We start from the raw sequence: 12,533 nt of genomic DNA, 5'->3' as shown, positions 1-12,533 counted from the left end.
AGGTCACTGTGCCTCTGTTTCCTCATCTACAAAAACAGCAGCGACCTCTCAGGACTGTGTGAGAGAGAAGCCAGCGAGTTGGTGTGTGTGAAGTGCTGAGAACACTGCTGGGCACACAGTTAGTGCCACAAAAGTGTTAGCTGCTGCTGCTGTTCTTCAACTAGTTAAGTGGCAGACGCGGCCCAAATTCGACCCCCAGGGCAAACGTTCCCCTTTGAACCGCCAAGGGTATGCGGGTATGCGTACCTAAGAGGGAGCCTACAGAAAGCAAGTTAATCAGTAGTGACACAGTGCTCTGTTTCTTGAAGATACGAAAACAAGACACCGCTGAGCCACAACCGCGTGAAGACTCAGCAGTAACCTCCCAGGAAGAGCAGGGCTCACCAGCGGGACCACATGGAGAAACATATCTAGGCGAGGGGCCACCTGCAGCAGACGGGGAGGGCGCCGCGCTGGGATCCGGACACCCGCGTTCTAATTCAGCTCCACAGCCCCCCAGCTGGGAACCTCACACAGGCTGCTCACCGTTAAACACAGGCGCAGACCATTCTGAGCGGTCTGCTCGTGCTGACGCCCTACGGTACTAGGACCCGACAGACAGAGGAACACATACGCACCTTCCACAAAAAAGAGGTGCTGCTATTTATTTTCTGAACGTCTACCTGTATCTTAGGAGGTACGTTGTCTAGAGTGTATTCGTAATTATAATTTTGGGTGGAGCAGCTGCAAAAAAATGAAATAAATGGCAAAGAGAAGCATCCTTATGGTACATTTTTCAATGCTATTAAAGTAAAAACAGCAAAGTCTAAGAAATAAAACCAGCATAAATCTGGCTAACAATGTAATGATTTTTCCAACACACTGTATATTTTTTTTTAACAGGGGAAAGTTACACATTTCTTATATACGTGGTTAACAAATACTATTTTCAGTTTTGTAAACAAATCGAGGAGTGACACAATTTACCTTTTTGCCCGTGGCGGCTGCTGAACTTGTCTCCAATCTCCGGACGCCTCGTCTGCCTCAGCAGCATTTTGATCAGAAAAGCATCTTCAGCATTTGAAGAGATCATCACTTTTTCGATATATGAATCCGTAGCCCCTTTGTAGCTAATATTAACAGCAAGTCACTAAAACAGAGTTTTCAAACTGCCCTTTGTGAACCTATCACCCACAGACCGTATTTTACTTAAGATCAACCACAGAATGTTTTGACCCTGCCATTTTGGACTCTGAAACGTGCCTTTCATTTTTCAACATTAAGTCCAAAGGTTACCGTTTCCCTTTTCCAGTCTTTGTCTGAGATGGCTAACCTTTAGGAAACACTGTGAGAGGCAGGCGTAAGGCAACTTAACCCACACCGCACACACCATTCCCACGCTACTCCCTCATGGCAGACAAAGAAACAGGATGCTTGGCAGCCTGGAAGGATCGCAGAGCCCTGAGGAAGGTTTCGTTTTCTTTTCAAGATAAGAAATATGGGAGCACACTTTCTAGCCTGTGGGGAAGGAATCAACAGAAAGCTGGCTGAAGGCATGGAAGGACAGAAGAGAAAATGAGAGAGTCAGGTCCCTAAAAGACTAGATTAAATGCAGAACCCAGGAGGAGGGGACACGAGTTCTGAAGAAGAAAAAAGATCTCCTCCTCCAGGACAGGATGAAAACCAGTTAGCATAACCACCTTTCTCACCCTAAAACAGCTTTTTGTTTTGTAGTATTTGGGGCAAGGGCCCTCACCCCTCCCCTAAGTGGAGAGCCCAGTTTCTCCTCTGCGCTCCCACTCACCCCACAGACAAATCCACGGCACACACAACACTGCAGCATTTAGCACAGAGGGCAGGAGGTGGGCTCTGAAGCCAAACTGTGGGAGTTCAAATGTTGACTCTGCTGCTTGCAGCTGTGTGACCTTGGTAAATTACTTTACCTCTCTGTGCCTCAGTTTCTGTGTCTTTTGAACAAGGCTATTAGGAGCACTTGGTTCATGGAGTGGTGGCCAGAACAAGTGAACTAACACAGGTAAACTGCCCACAACCATAACCGGTACAGAGAAAGTTCTCAATGAAGTCACTATGATCAGGATATTCACTGGACTTCTTTTTTTGTGCAGGCCTCCGCTAACTATGTGTGGTTCCTTTCAGGGAAGGGTCGTGGTTCACTTCAGCTGTGTTTCCAATACAAGTGGCACAGTGACTGGCCGGGAGCAGGGCTCAGCTGTGGGTCAGAACGGGTCTGCTGAACTACCTTCCAGGGCCCAGGAACCCAGCTCTCCCGTGTCACCCCAGACCCCCACCTCAAGAATTCAGTTAACTCCAATCACCCCGGCTAGACTAAGCATCTTGTTACTTCTTCAGGTTTTGTTTTTATGTCAGAGTGTGGTTGCTATCACTGGCCCATGGCTCATCTCATGAAGTCTCCAATTTCACTGTATTTGAGACATCTGGAGATTAATGAGTGTAACTCTTTCATTGCACAGATGAAAAACCTGAGGCCAAGGTGTGAGTGCTTTATCCACATAAGGTAACATACCACATGACCAGTACTGAACCCAGCTATAATCCCGTGCAGTAGTGATGCCACACTGTGGCCAGTGTGTTTAATTTACTTATTTAACACACATCTGATCCTATCACTCTCTACCGAAGGAATCCCCAAGTACTGTACAACCTAGCCCCAGCAGGCTACACTGGTCCTCTAAATCTGGGTGCTTTTTTGCCCAAGGGGCCTTCACCTCACTGTTCCCTCTACCTGGAAGTCCTGCCTATTTGGCCCACAACTCAAACCCAGGGTGGGAGGCCTACATGATTCCACAGCTTGGTTTTATCTTCCACGCCACGCTGTCTTCATGACAACTATTATTACCCCCAACTGTAATTTCTATTCTCCAACCCTCCAAGAGCTAACTTCTAATTTCCCCTAGACTTTCTCTCTCTTTTTTTTTTTTTTGAATCTTTCTAGGTATTTCCAAGGTGAAACCAATACATACGTGATGGGCACATCCTTATACTGTGGCTGCTGTGGAACATTACTTCCTTCCAGAGGAATCTGAGTTACTGTGGGCATGGACTTATTGACAAGCACTTGTTTGTTTTCTACCTTCTCACCTAAGAAAAAGAGAAGCGTGTTACAGTCCAATCGCTACCACCTCTGTGGAATGCACACATTATTGGGGCATGGAACTAGGTGATTAGATTGGTCCATGAAATGCAGACAAGGAAGGAAAAGGTCGATATGGTATGAGACAGAGTTCAACAGGGCTCGTCAGTAACTGTGGCAGCCCATTTGAAAAATCAGTGTGTAAAAAAATCAAGCAACTGGTTTAGAGAACCAGACTAACAGGAGAAACTTCATGTCAATAAATGGCAATTTTATATATCTTGGGGTGTCAGAACAAGTCTGGGCCACTTACTTTAAGTTATCTCACCTAGTACTCACTCATTGCCAACTCAACTTGGATGATGAGGCAATCAAAATACTTCTTTGATTTTCCTGCTATTCTCACCTTTCTTTGCATCTTTTCCTGGTAAGCTCCAAGGCCAACTACTCTATAGTATTGTCACGGTGCTAGCTCTCTGCCACAAAACCCAGGTTAACAGTGAGCAAAATTCTCCGAGAAAGAAACGCAGCCAGGAGGAGAGGAAGCCGTGCGCCACGTGGCTGTGGGCACCACAGCAGATGCAAGTACCCACCACCCAGGCACCATCGTGACAAATCACGTGGCTCTGCCCTCCCAGCAACGTCCCCACCACAGCCCATCTTTCCGCCTCGCTGTGGCCCCACTCTCCTGCTCTGCTGCCAGAGCTCTCGCTGGGTCTCCCTCTGTTTTGGCCCCTTTCTAGTCTTCTCTCCACGCTGTGGTCACAACGATCATTTCAAAATGCGTACCTGACTGTAGTGTTGCTTTTAGGATCGTGATGAAAACAGCATCATGATGCAAGGCCTGTGTCTGGGCCCTGCCCCGCCTCTTGCTCTTCCTCTCTCTAGATTCTTGTTTACTGCCCTCCCCTGTCCTCTCCCTGTTTGAGCCGCACCAGCCTTTCAGAACCTTTAACCATCTATAGCTACAGGACACCACAGCTCAGGACACACTCTGCTCCCCTACTTACTAATTAACTGCACGCATCCTCCAGATCTCAGCGCCCTTCGTTAGGGAGGGCGAGCCTGCGCTTCCTGCCTAGGTCAGATCCTCTTGCTATTAAATGCCCTCACAGATCTTTATAGGGTTCCTTAGCCTGGCTATGACGTGACATGTTTACATGTGATCCTCTGGTCACTGTCAGCCTCCCACGCTGGACTGTAAGACTCAAGGGCAGGGGCTGCGGTGGCATCAACAAAATTCACTGCGAGTTTGTAATTATCACGGAGTCACACTTTTGGGGGAAGAAGAGTCTCAAGTCAGTCTGCATGTTAGATGCACAAATGATGAAAAACGCCAGTGTAGATGCAGGGAAATGGCATTTACACTCTTAAAGCGTTTTGTTTTAAACGTTTCCTTAAAGTGGCTTTTCTGTGCTTGAAAATTTTAAGTAGAAAAGTATAACTGGAATAGAACTACTACTATGTAAAAATACATGCGTAGAAAAACAGACGAGAAGGGAAATTCATCAAAAATGACCACGCTGTTTGAGTTAGGAAAGTGGTTTTGTAAGTTGTTATTTTTTTCTTCCCTGTTACCAAATGTTCAGAAATACTGATGTGTAACTTTCTTGTTGCAAAGAGTATACATTTAAATTGTTTTTAAAAAGGGCTCTTACCTGGAGAACAGATACCATCCGCATCTAAAATTTCGTGTCGCCAGATGGGTTTCCTCGTAGCAGCGTCCAACATCGGCCCCATCACTTTATCGAAAGTCTGATTGGTATAGCGCTTCAATGTACATTTAGCATTTTTATATACAAGGCAGCGCCCAAAGCCTAAAATGAAACCAAACTGGGGGTCAGAACCACCAACACATCTATGAGAAAACATGTATTTGTGTTACTGAATGACCCACAACTTGCTCTACATTTGGGTCATCTGGGATGGGCCAAATAGCAACCTGATAATCCAAAGAACTGGCTCAGAAACTCTCCAACACCTACTATCCACATAAACACTGGAATCTCTACAACCATGTTTCAGCATGGAATACATCCTGTCATGATGGAGAAAGGTGAGAGAAACCTGAACATCACTGTGATTCTTTCAGGGCACAGAGCCACAGAATATGGGAACCGGAAAGGGCCCCAGAGACCACCTAGCTTAACTGCTCTATGTACAGTGTTACAAGTGCTACAAAATGAGGTCCAGGGAAGTCACGTGGCCTAGGTCGCCCAGCCAGCTGGGTGGCAGTGTGGAAACACACCATGTCTACTGATCAACCAAGATTCTTCCCACACACCCTTCTGGTGCATAACTTCTGCTAACCTTCTCTGAAAAGTTTTCCTTTTTCCAATTTTGGCACTCAGAGGAAGTCCCAAACAAGGGCACAAAAAGATTAATTTTTCTCCCGAGAGGAGAGAAAATGAAAAGAAGCCGCAGTCAAATAATTTTAACAGGAGAAATCATTTGCCTGTGCCCCGAAGATGAGAGTTTACTCTGATTATACTTTTGGATCACATTTATCTAGTGAGTGAGGGAAAAGTCCTGACACAACCAACAATCTAAATAAGCATTATGAAAGATAAGCAAAAGGAACAGAAGGAAACCTTTAGGTGGAGGAAAAACTTCCCGCACTGAATCCCTCAAGAAGACCCATCTGCTGTAGAGTCACCCAAGATTCTGTGACTGCATTTCTTTTCTTTTCTCCCTTTGGCCAAGCAGTTATTCTAAACTGCATTCTCTCTCTAATCGCCCTAGGATATACTGAGCCATGTCAGAGTTTACTTAAATAGGGAGACACCTCAGGATTAAATGTCAGCTATTATTGATGAAATAAATGCATGGCTGTAAAATCCTTCACTTACGATTCTCCACCAAAGGCAGAACTCTTAATAAGAAATCTAAGAACGTGGGTTTAGAAAATCAGGGAAAAGTGGGTTTCTAAATAAAGCCTCCGTGCTCGAATATAACTTTTAAAATATGAAGGTGACCGTGCGATGAAGTAACAAATTTCGACATCTGGACAGGAGATGAGGATGTTAGTATGTCTCTGAGAAAGGTCTCAGTCATTATGGCTCCTGGTAAATTGTGTGTGGCCATAATAAACTCCGCTCAGCGAGCCAGCTGCTTTGGAAACATTACATGATCTTGAAATTCCGTACACTGGCCATTAACTGCAACGTGTTAGAGTGCAGTGGGAATCTGAGCTGCCTGAAATCAAGAAGCGTTTTCCTCCAAGTGTGAATGGACATTTTATTTACAGGTGATAGCTTAAAAGCTAGAGGACAGTAAACTCAGATCATTAAATGGTGTTGCAGAGTTTCTGACAGATATCACAAAGTCTTCAGATTTCCACATAAACGTTACCAGTTAATCAGAAAGGAAAACATCTAGTTTTAAAGCATGGCTGTTGTCATCTGGAGGAAAAAAAAGAGGCATAAATTAAGTGCAGCCAACATTAATGCCAAAGACACATGTCTAGGAGTGCTATTACGGCTGCCTAGCAACTACAGAGAGTAAAGGGGAAGGCAGAGTGAGTATGCCAGGGAGGAAAAAGAGAGAGATTATGAAGAGAGGAGTCAGACTTCAGGTCAGGTGACAGCTAACAAACCATGAGCAGTGACTTGCAAAAGTAAACTGTCAGAAAACTGACAAAAAGATTGCACAGGAACTGGTAGGTCGGGGGTCTGTGCATGGGTATTTTTAACTTTTAGCATTTTGCTAACAAAAAGGTCTAACATTATGGGGTTGAGACATACAATTAAAAAACCCTTTAACACAGAAATATTGCTACGGCCTTCTCAGTTTGTTGTTGACTAACTAGATATATCCAAAAACCGTTTTTCATTTATTATAATTCCTGCTAGGAAATAAACAAATTCTTGCATGTTTTCTGTTGAGGAACTCTCTCAAGTCCCCAATAAAGTAAAATAACAACAACAAAGATACACTTAATAATACATTTAACAAATTACCTCTATGTAATATTCATTAAAAATGTCAACACTGAGGGGCGCCTGGGTGGCGCAGTCGGTTAAGCGTCCGACTTCAGCCAGGTCACGATCTCACGGTCCGTGAGTTCGAGCCCCGCGTCAGGCTATGGGCTGATGGCTCAGAGCCTGGAGCCTGTTTCCGATTCTGTGTCTCCCTCTCTCTCTGCCCCTCCCCCGTTCATGCTTTGTCTCTCTCTGTCCCAAAAATAAATAAACGTTGAAAAAAAAAAAAAATTAAAAAAAAAAAAAAAATGTCAACACTGAAACCTAACCACCTCCTGTTTGTATGTTACAAAATTCAAATCACTTGAAACTGACATTAACATTTTGACACCAGGTGACTTTTAGCTGATTATCCTTATTATACCTAATTCTGCACACCGTGAGCTCTGTAGACCCACTTACCTCTGTCCAAGGAAGCCTTGTTTAAAACAAGGGCATCTTCAATATCATAGCCGCTGTAACTCATCACGGCAACTGTTGCATTCTGTCCAGCTGGCAGTTTCTCAAATTCTATCAACTCAATGGTCTTTGTTTTAACCATGGGTTTTTGTGGATATGCTAGCAGATACATGAGAGTATCGATTCTGTTCCGCTGGTTGTATCCAATGGTACCTTCATTGATATTGGACAAAACAAAGTGCACATTCTATTATGTAAAATAATTAGGTAGCCATGTGTACCGAGATTAAAAAAAGGTATTAATTTCACTAAAATGAAGAAAACCTTCAGGTTAAACATTTCAAAAGCAATAATACCCTCATAGTGGATAACGACTTTTAAAAGCAATTTTTCTCCATAAGGTTAAAAGTCCTATAAAAGAGGAAACATTTGCATGGGTGCCTGGGTGGCTCAGTTTACTGAACATCTGACTTCAGCTCGGGTCGTGATCTTATGGTTCGTGGGTTCGAGCCCTCCATCCGGCTCACTGCTGTTAGTGGGGAGCCCACTGCAGATCTTCTGTTCTCCGCCCCCACTCCCCCCAACTGCCACTTCAAAAATAAACAAATCTTAAAAAAAAAAAAAAAAAAAAAAGTCCTACAAAGAGGAAAAATCACACCCAAAGTATACCAACCTAACCCCATTGAGGAACCAGTCTCTACTGGTTTCATAGGTAATCCACATTTCATAATTGCATAGGTAAATCCACATTTCTTAAACTCAGGTCTAGCATGTTATGGATACAGTTCCAGCTACTGGGATGAGAAGGTAATTAGAAACCACTGCCAAGTGCTGACAGGTAAGGATACGTTTCATAAAAATTAATCAACCATTAGAAAAGTTCTAAATGAAAAAGAAAAGAGAAAACGGAGGAAAAGAAAGGAAGGAACGAAAAGGAGGAAAGTGAAAGCAGAGAAGAGTGGATTTACCCATTTGTTTAACTCTTCATTTACTAAGCAATGAACACACAACTACTCTATACCCAACAGGGGAGGTAAAACTGGGAAAGGCATGGTGGCCCCTTCCTCTAAGAAATCCAAGGTCCTGTCCAATCAGGTACAGGCTTTTCTGTCCTTAGCAATCAGACTTTCCACCTGTTGGGACCTTGGAAGTTGTTCCTGTCAACTGGAAGTGAAATTAGGATGTTATTCTTTGCCCCTTTCCCCCGTAGGGGCTCACTAAGGTTCAGAGACTTGCACCAAAAAAGGGTTTCACTCTCATGGTCTTGTGAATACATAGTTGCTCCTACTCAGAGACCTTAAAATGGGGACTCACACTTGCCCTACTCCTGAACTTATGTGTGGGTTACTGAGCCTCTTTAACTTCTCCCAGGTGTCTCTTCTTTTCCCTTGAGTGGCTAAGAAGGCAGCTTAAGTCACTTTTTCTCTTTCACATGCTTGCATAGGGACACATCCTCAATACCCACATGTCCCAAGATGCCCATGTGCCATTTAATGGAGTTAAGCTCTAAGGTGAGCAGATATCAAAACTCATTATTTCCTTCACCTTTTCCTCTGTACTCATGTCATGAAATCAATGATTTCAATTCAGGGATGAAAATAACATATTCACGCAGCAAAAATGATATGGGACTCCTTGACGATTACTATTGAAAGAAATCATGAAACCTTCAGGGCTCACTATAGAGGCTCAGTAAGTGTCAGTAAACAAAACTGAATTGCATATTTTTATAATAAATATTTGCACTTAAATCTCTAGAAAACTTATCAAGATTCAGCTGAAAAAAATAGTTAAACTGAATCTCATGAACTTTTTGTTGAGTTTACACTAAACTGCCAATTAATTTATGTTATTTTAGTGCCAACTAATAAACTGGGCAGGATACCTGGTAATGGATCACTGTTTCAGAAATAAAATCACTGTTGCCTGGATCGTGGTAAAGTTCACTGACAATAAGTTTGTCCTTTTACATGAAATCGTTTAAAATTTATGTTGAGATTTCAGCTCCAATTGTATCCTCCACCCAGCTTGAGACAAGGGTTCAGGCAATGTCCCACCAGGCTGCCAAACCCGTCTTCTGAAACCCGAGACAAGCATTATTATGCAGCAGGGAAGGCATTGATGGCTGCACCCCCAAACAATGGTGAAAGAGATGAGATCCCGCTATAAATTGTGCTACCAGGCCCAGAACATAATTCTCAGGCATTACAACTGACCTGACCACTGAATGGATGAACAGCAAAATGGTTTAGCAAATGTCTGGTGCTTATGATCTCATTAGAAATTCTCCTTAAAGGCTTTTTGAAGAATTTGTAGGAGCACATGTGTATATACATTTTTAACAGCACTGATGGGTGTGTTGCTTAAAACAGGATTTATAAACTATGACTTCTCTGTCATAAAACTTCAAAATGCCATCACACTCTATTATAATTTTTATAAAAAGCCTGATGACTATTTTGCCAATAAGCAAGCTTTTTGAGAATATGTCATGCAGAAATTAAAAGACTGGTCTGGTGAAGCACAGGCTCAAAATAGGATGCCTCTTACTGTTTTCAGCTTCCTTAAAAAGGGCATTGCGTCTACGTAATAACTAATGCAAGGAGACCAGAAGCTGGGTTCTCCCTCCCACTGCTCCATTTGCCCTAACTACAGTCTCATTTCCTCATTACCCAGGACATAATCTTTCTTACAAAATCACATTTTCTTGACCATAACTTTCCTAAGTTGCAGGTTGGCACAGCAAAGTACGTAGATGTAGGTTAAAACAGTGAGGACATGTTTTAAGGTAGGATGAAAAAAGGTTGGTAAAGATACATGTAGCTTAGGAGAATATAAGGAAATGCATACTGAAAAACATAAAATGAAGTTTAATGAATTTATGTTTTCTGTCTTCCTTTGTCCAGTTTCTTTTTATTTGAGAACATTATTAAAACCAACAAACTTTATCATTCAAAGTGTAAGTATTGAGGAGTTCTGACAGATTTATGCCTCTGTAAAATCACCACAACAATCAGGATCCAGAACACTTCCGACCCTCCCAAAAAAGATCCCTCCCTATCCATGACCCCAGGCAACCACTGCTGTTTATCATTAAAGCTCGCACTTTCTAGAATTTTATATAAAGGGAATCATGCAGCAGGGACACTCTTTTGCTGCTGCTTTCACTTAGCATAATGACTCCAAGGTCCATCCATGTGGCTGTATCATATTCACTCTTCATTATTGCTGAGAAGTATTCTGCTGCACGTATAAACAGTTTATTTACCCATTCACCTGCTGATGGACACTGGCCTTGTTTCCAGTTTGGGGCACTTGTGAATAAAGCTGCTATTAACATTCATGCACAAGACTTTGTTCACTTCTCTTGGGTAAATACAGAGCAGTGGGATTTGGTAAGGTTAACCTAAAAAACTACTTAATAATTTCCCAAAGTGTTATACCATTTATGTTCACACCAACACTGTATGTGCTTCTTAGCTGCTCTGCATCCTGACACTTAATATGTCTTTCCTATGTTAGTTGTTCTAAAAAGCATGTTGTGGTGTCTCAGTTTTAATTTACATTTATCTGATGACTAGTAACAATGAATACACTTTCATGAACTTACTGGTCATTCCTATTACTATTACCCTTTGTGAAGTGTCTGGTTTTTGTTTTTGCCATCTTTTAACTGAGCTGTCTTGTCACTGAAGAGTTCTTTATATATACTGGATACATATCCTTTATCTGATGTTATATATCTATATTGCAAATACTTGCTCCCATTCTGTGGATTAAGATCTTTCATAGAGCAGAAGTTTAATTTTGAGAAAGTCCAAATGATTAATTTTTTTCTTCTTCACAGCCTGCACTTTTTGAATTCTAAGAAATCTTAGGTCATTCAAAGTCATGAAGACTTTTGAGACGCCTGGGTGGCTCAGTCAGTTAAGTGTCCAGCTTTGGCTCAGGTCATGATCTTACGGCTTGTGTGTTTGAGCCCCACGTTGGGCTCTATGCTGACAGCTCAGAGCCTGCAGCCTGCCTCAGATTGTGTATCTTACTATACCTACTGAGCTGACACTATGCTAGGCACCAAGGATACAGTAATAAATAACACAGACATAATCTTGTCTTGAAGGTGCTTATATCCTACAGTCTAGCAGCGAAGCCACCTTGATCATGGTCTGCAGTGAAGAGGAAAAAGTGAGGAAATAAGATAGTTTCAGTTGAGAAGAATTTTAGTTAAGTTTTATAGATAACATTGCACAGAAGATATAACGTAACCTTTTAGAAGTTACTCAACCAAAGTGGGAGTCTGTTTCCTTGTCAGAAACACAAAAGGTACGTATTAGATCTGACAGGATTATTATTATGATTAAAAGAAGAAATGCATATAAATCATCTGAGTAGTCAGTAAGCGGCATCATTCACTAACAATACTATTAATATTAGCAGTAACACAAACATACATCCCTTGACCTCTGCATTGTCACCTGTTCCACCTCCAAAGCTAACCCTACAAACCGAACGACGGTTTAATTTTATCTCCATCAAGTATTCATTATTAGCATTCTAGTCTCAGGAAACATCATATAATCTTACATCTGAAATACTGACAAGGATTTAAATAAATTTTTTTTTTGAACAAACAGTGAAATTCTAAATACAATCGTCAGGGATAATTTGGTCAAGACGTCTTTTCATTCTGTACCCACCAAATTGATAAAGAATAAATACTCTAAAAAAAGAAAATCAAACCAAAAGTTGAATGAAATGTTGAGGAAGATGTAGAATGAAACAAAATTTTATGAGGATCTTTGTATATTATGTATTTCTAAGATCTCAAAATCTTCTAGGCTACTTCTAGGACAACCCACTCTACTGTGAAGTGGGGAATACAAGAGAAGGAGCTATCTGCTCTGGAACAGCATCTACTGAAAACAAAAACTAAAACAGAAGCTACGTTACTTCCTGAGCTAATAAATAAATAAATAGATAAAAAGTCCGAGCAATTTGGAGGTGAAGGAGGGCTGGGAAGAGACGGGGCCTAGGGGAGGTGTGTGATGCATATTCATGAACTG

The 12,533-nt window shown here is 42.0% G+C and overlaps 1 protein-coding gene across 2 annotated transcripts in view; it reads right to left on the bottom strand.

Moving 5' to 3' along the window:
- POLR3B (RNA polymerase III subunit B) overlaps positions 1 to 12,533 on the bottom strand; it is a 104,530-nt gene that overhangs the window by 30,650 nt on the left and 61,347 nt on the right. Inside the window, exons 20-24 of one of the 2 annotated variants that reach the window (XM_045465701.1) lie at positions 7,474 to 7,683; positions 4,750 to 4,908; positions 2,982 to 3,099; positions 967 to 1,109; positions 597 to 723 (exon numbers count right to left, since the gene is read on the bottom strand). In XM_045465701.1, coding sequence (XP_045321657.1) covers positions 686 to 723; positions 967 to 1,109; positions 2,982 to 3,099; positions 4,750 to 4,908; positions 7,474 to 7,683 — 668 coding nt within the window. In that variant the 3' untranslated portion in view covers positions 597 to 685. Of the gene's footprint in view, positions 1 to 596; positions 724 to 966; positions 1,110 to 2,981; positions 3,100 to 4,749; positions 4,909 to 7,473; positions 7,684 to 12,533 lie in introns of those variants that run through there. The other variant, XM_045465699.1, reaches the window with a different exon arrangement.

This window comes from Leopardus geoffroyi, chromosome B4 (assembly GCF_018350155.1).
Source record: "Leopardus geoffroyi isolate Oge1 chromosome B4, O.geoffroyi_Oge1_pat1.0, whole genome shotgun sequence".
NCBI lineage: Eukaryota > Metazoa > Chordata > Mammalia > Carnivora > Felidae > Leopardus > Leopardus geoffroyi.
The sequence above is the reverse complement of the archived record's forward strand: the minus strand, read 5'-3'. Positions and strand labels throughout refer to the sequence as shown.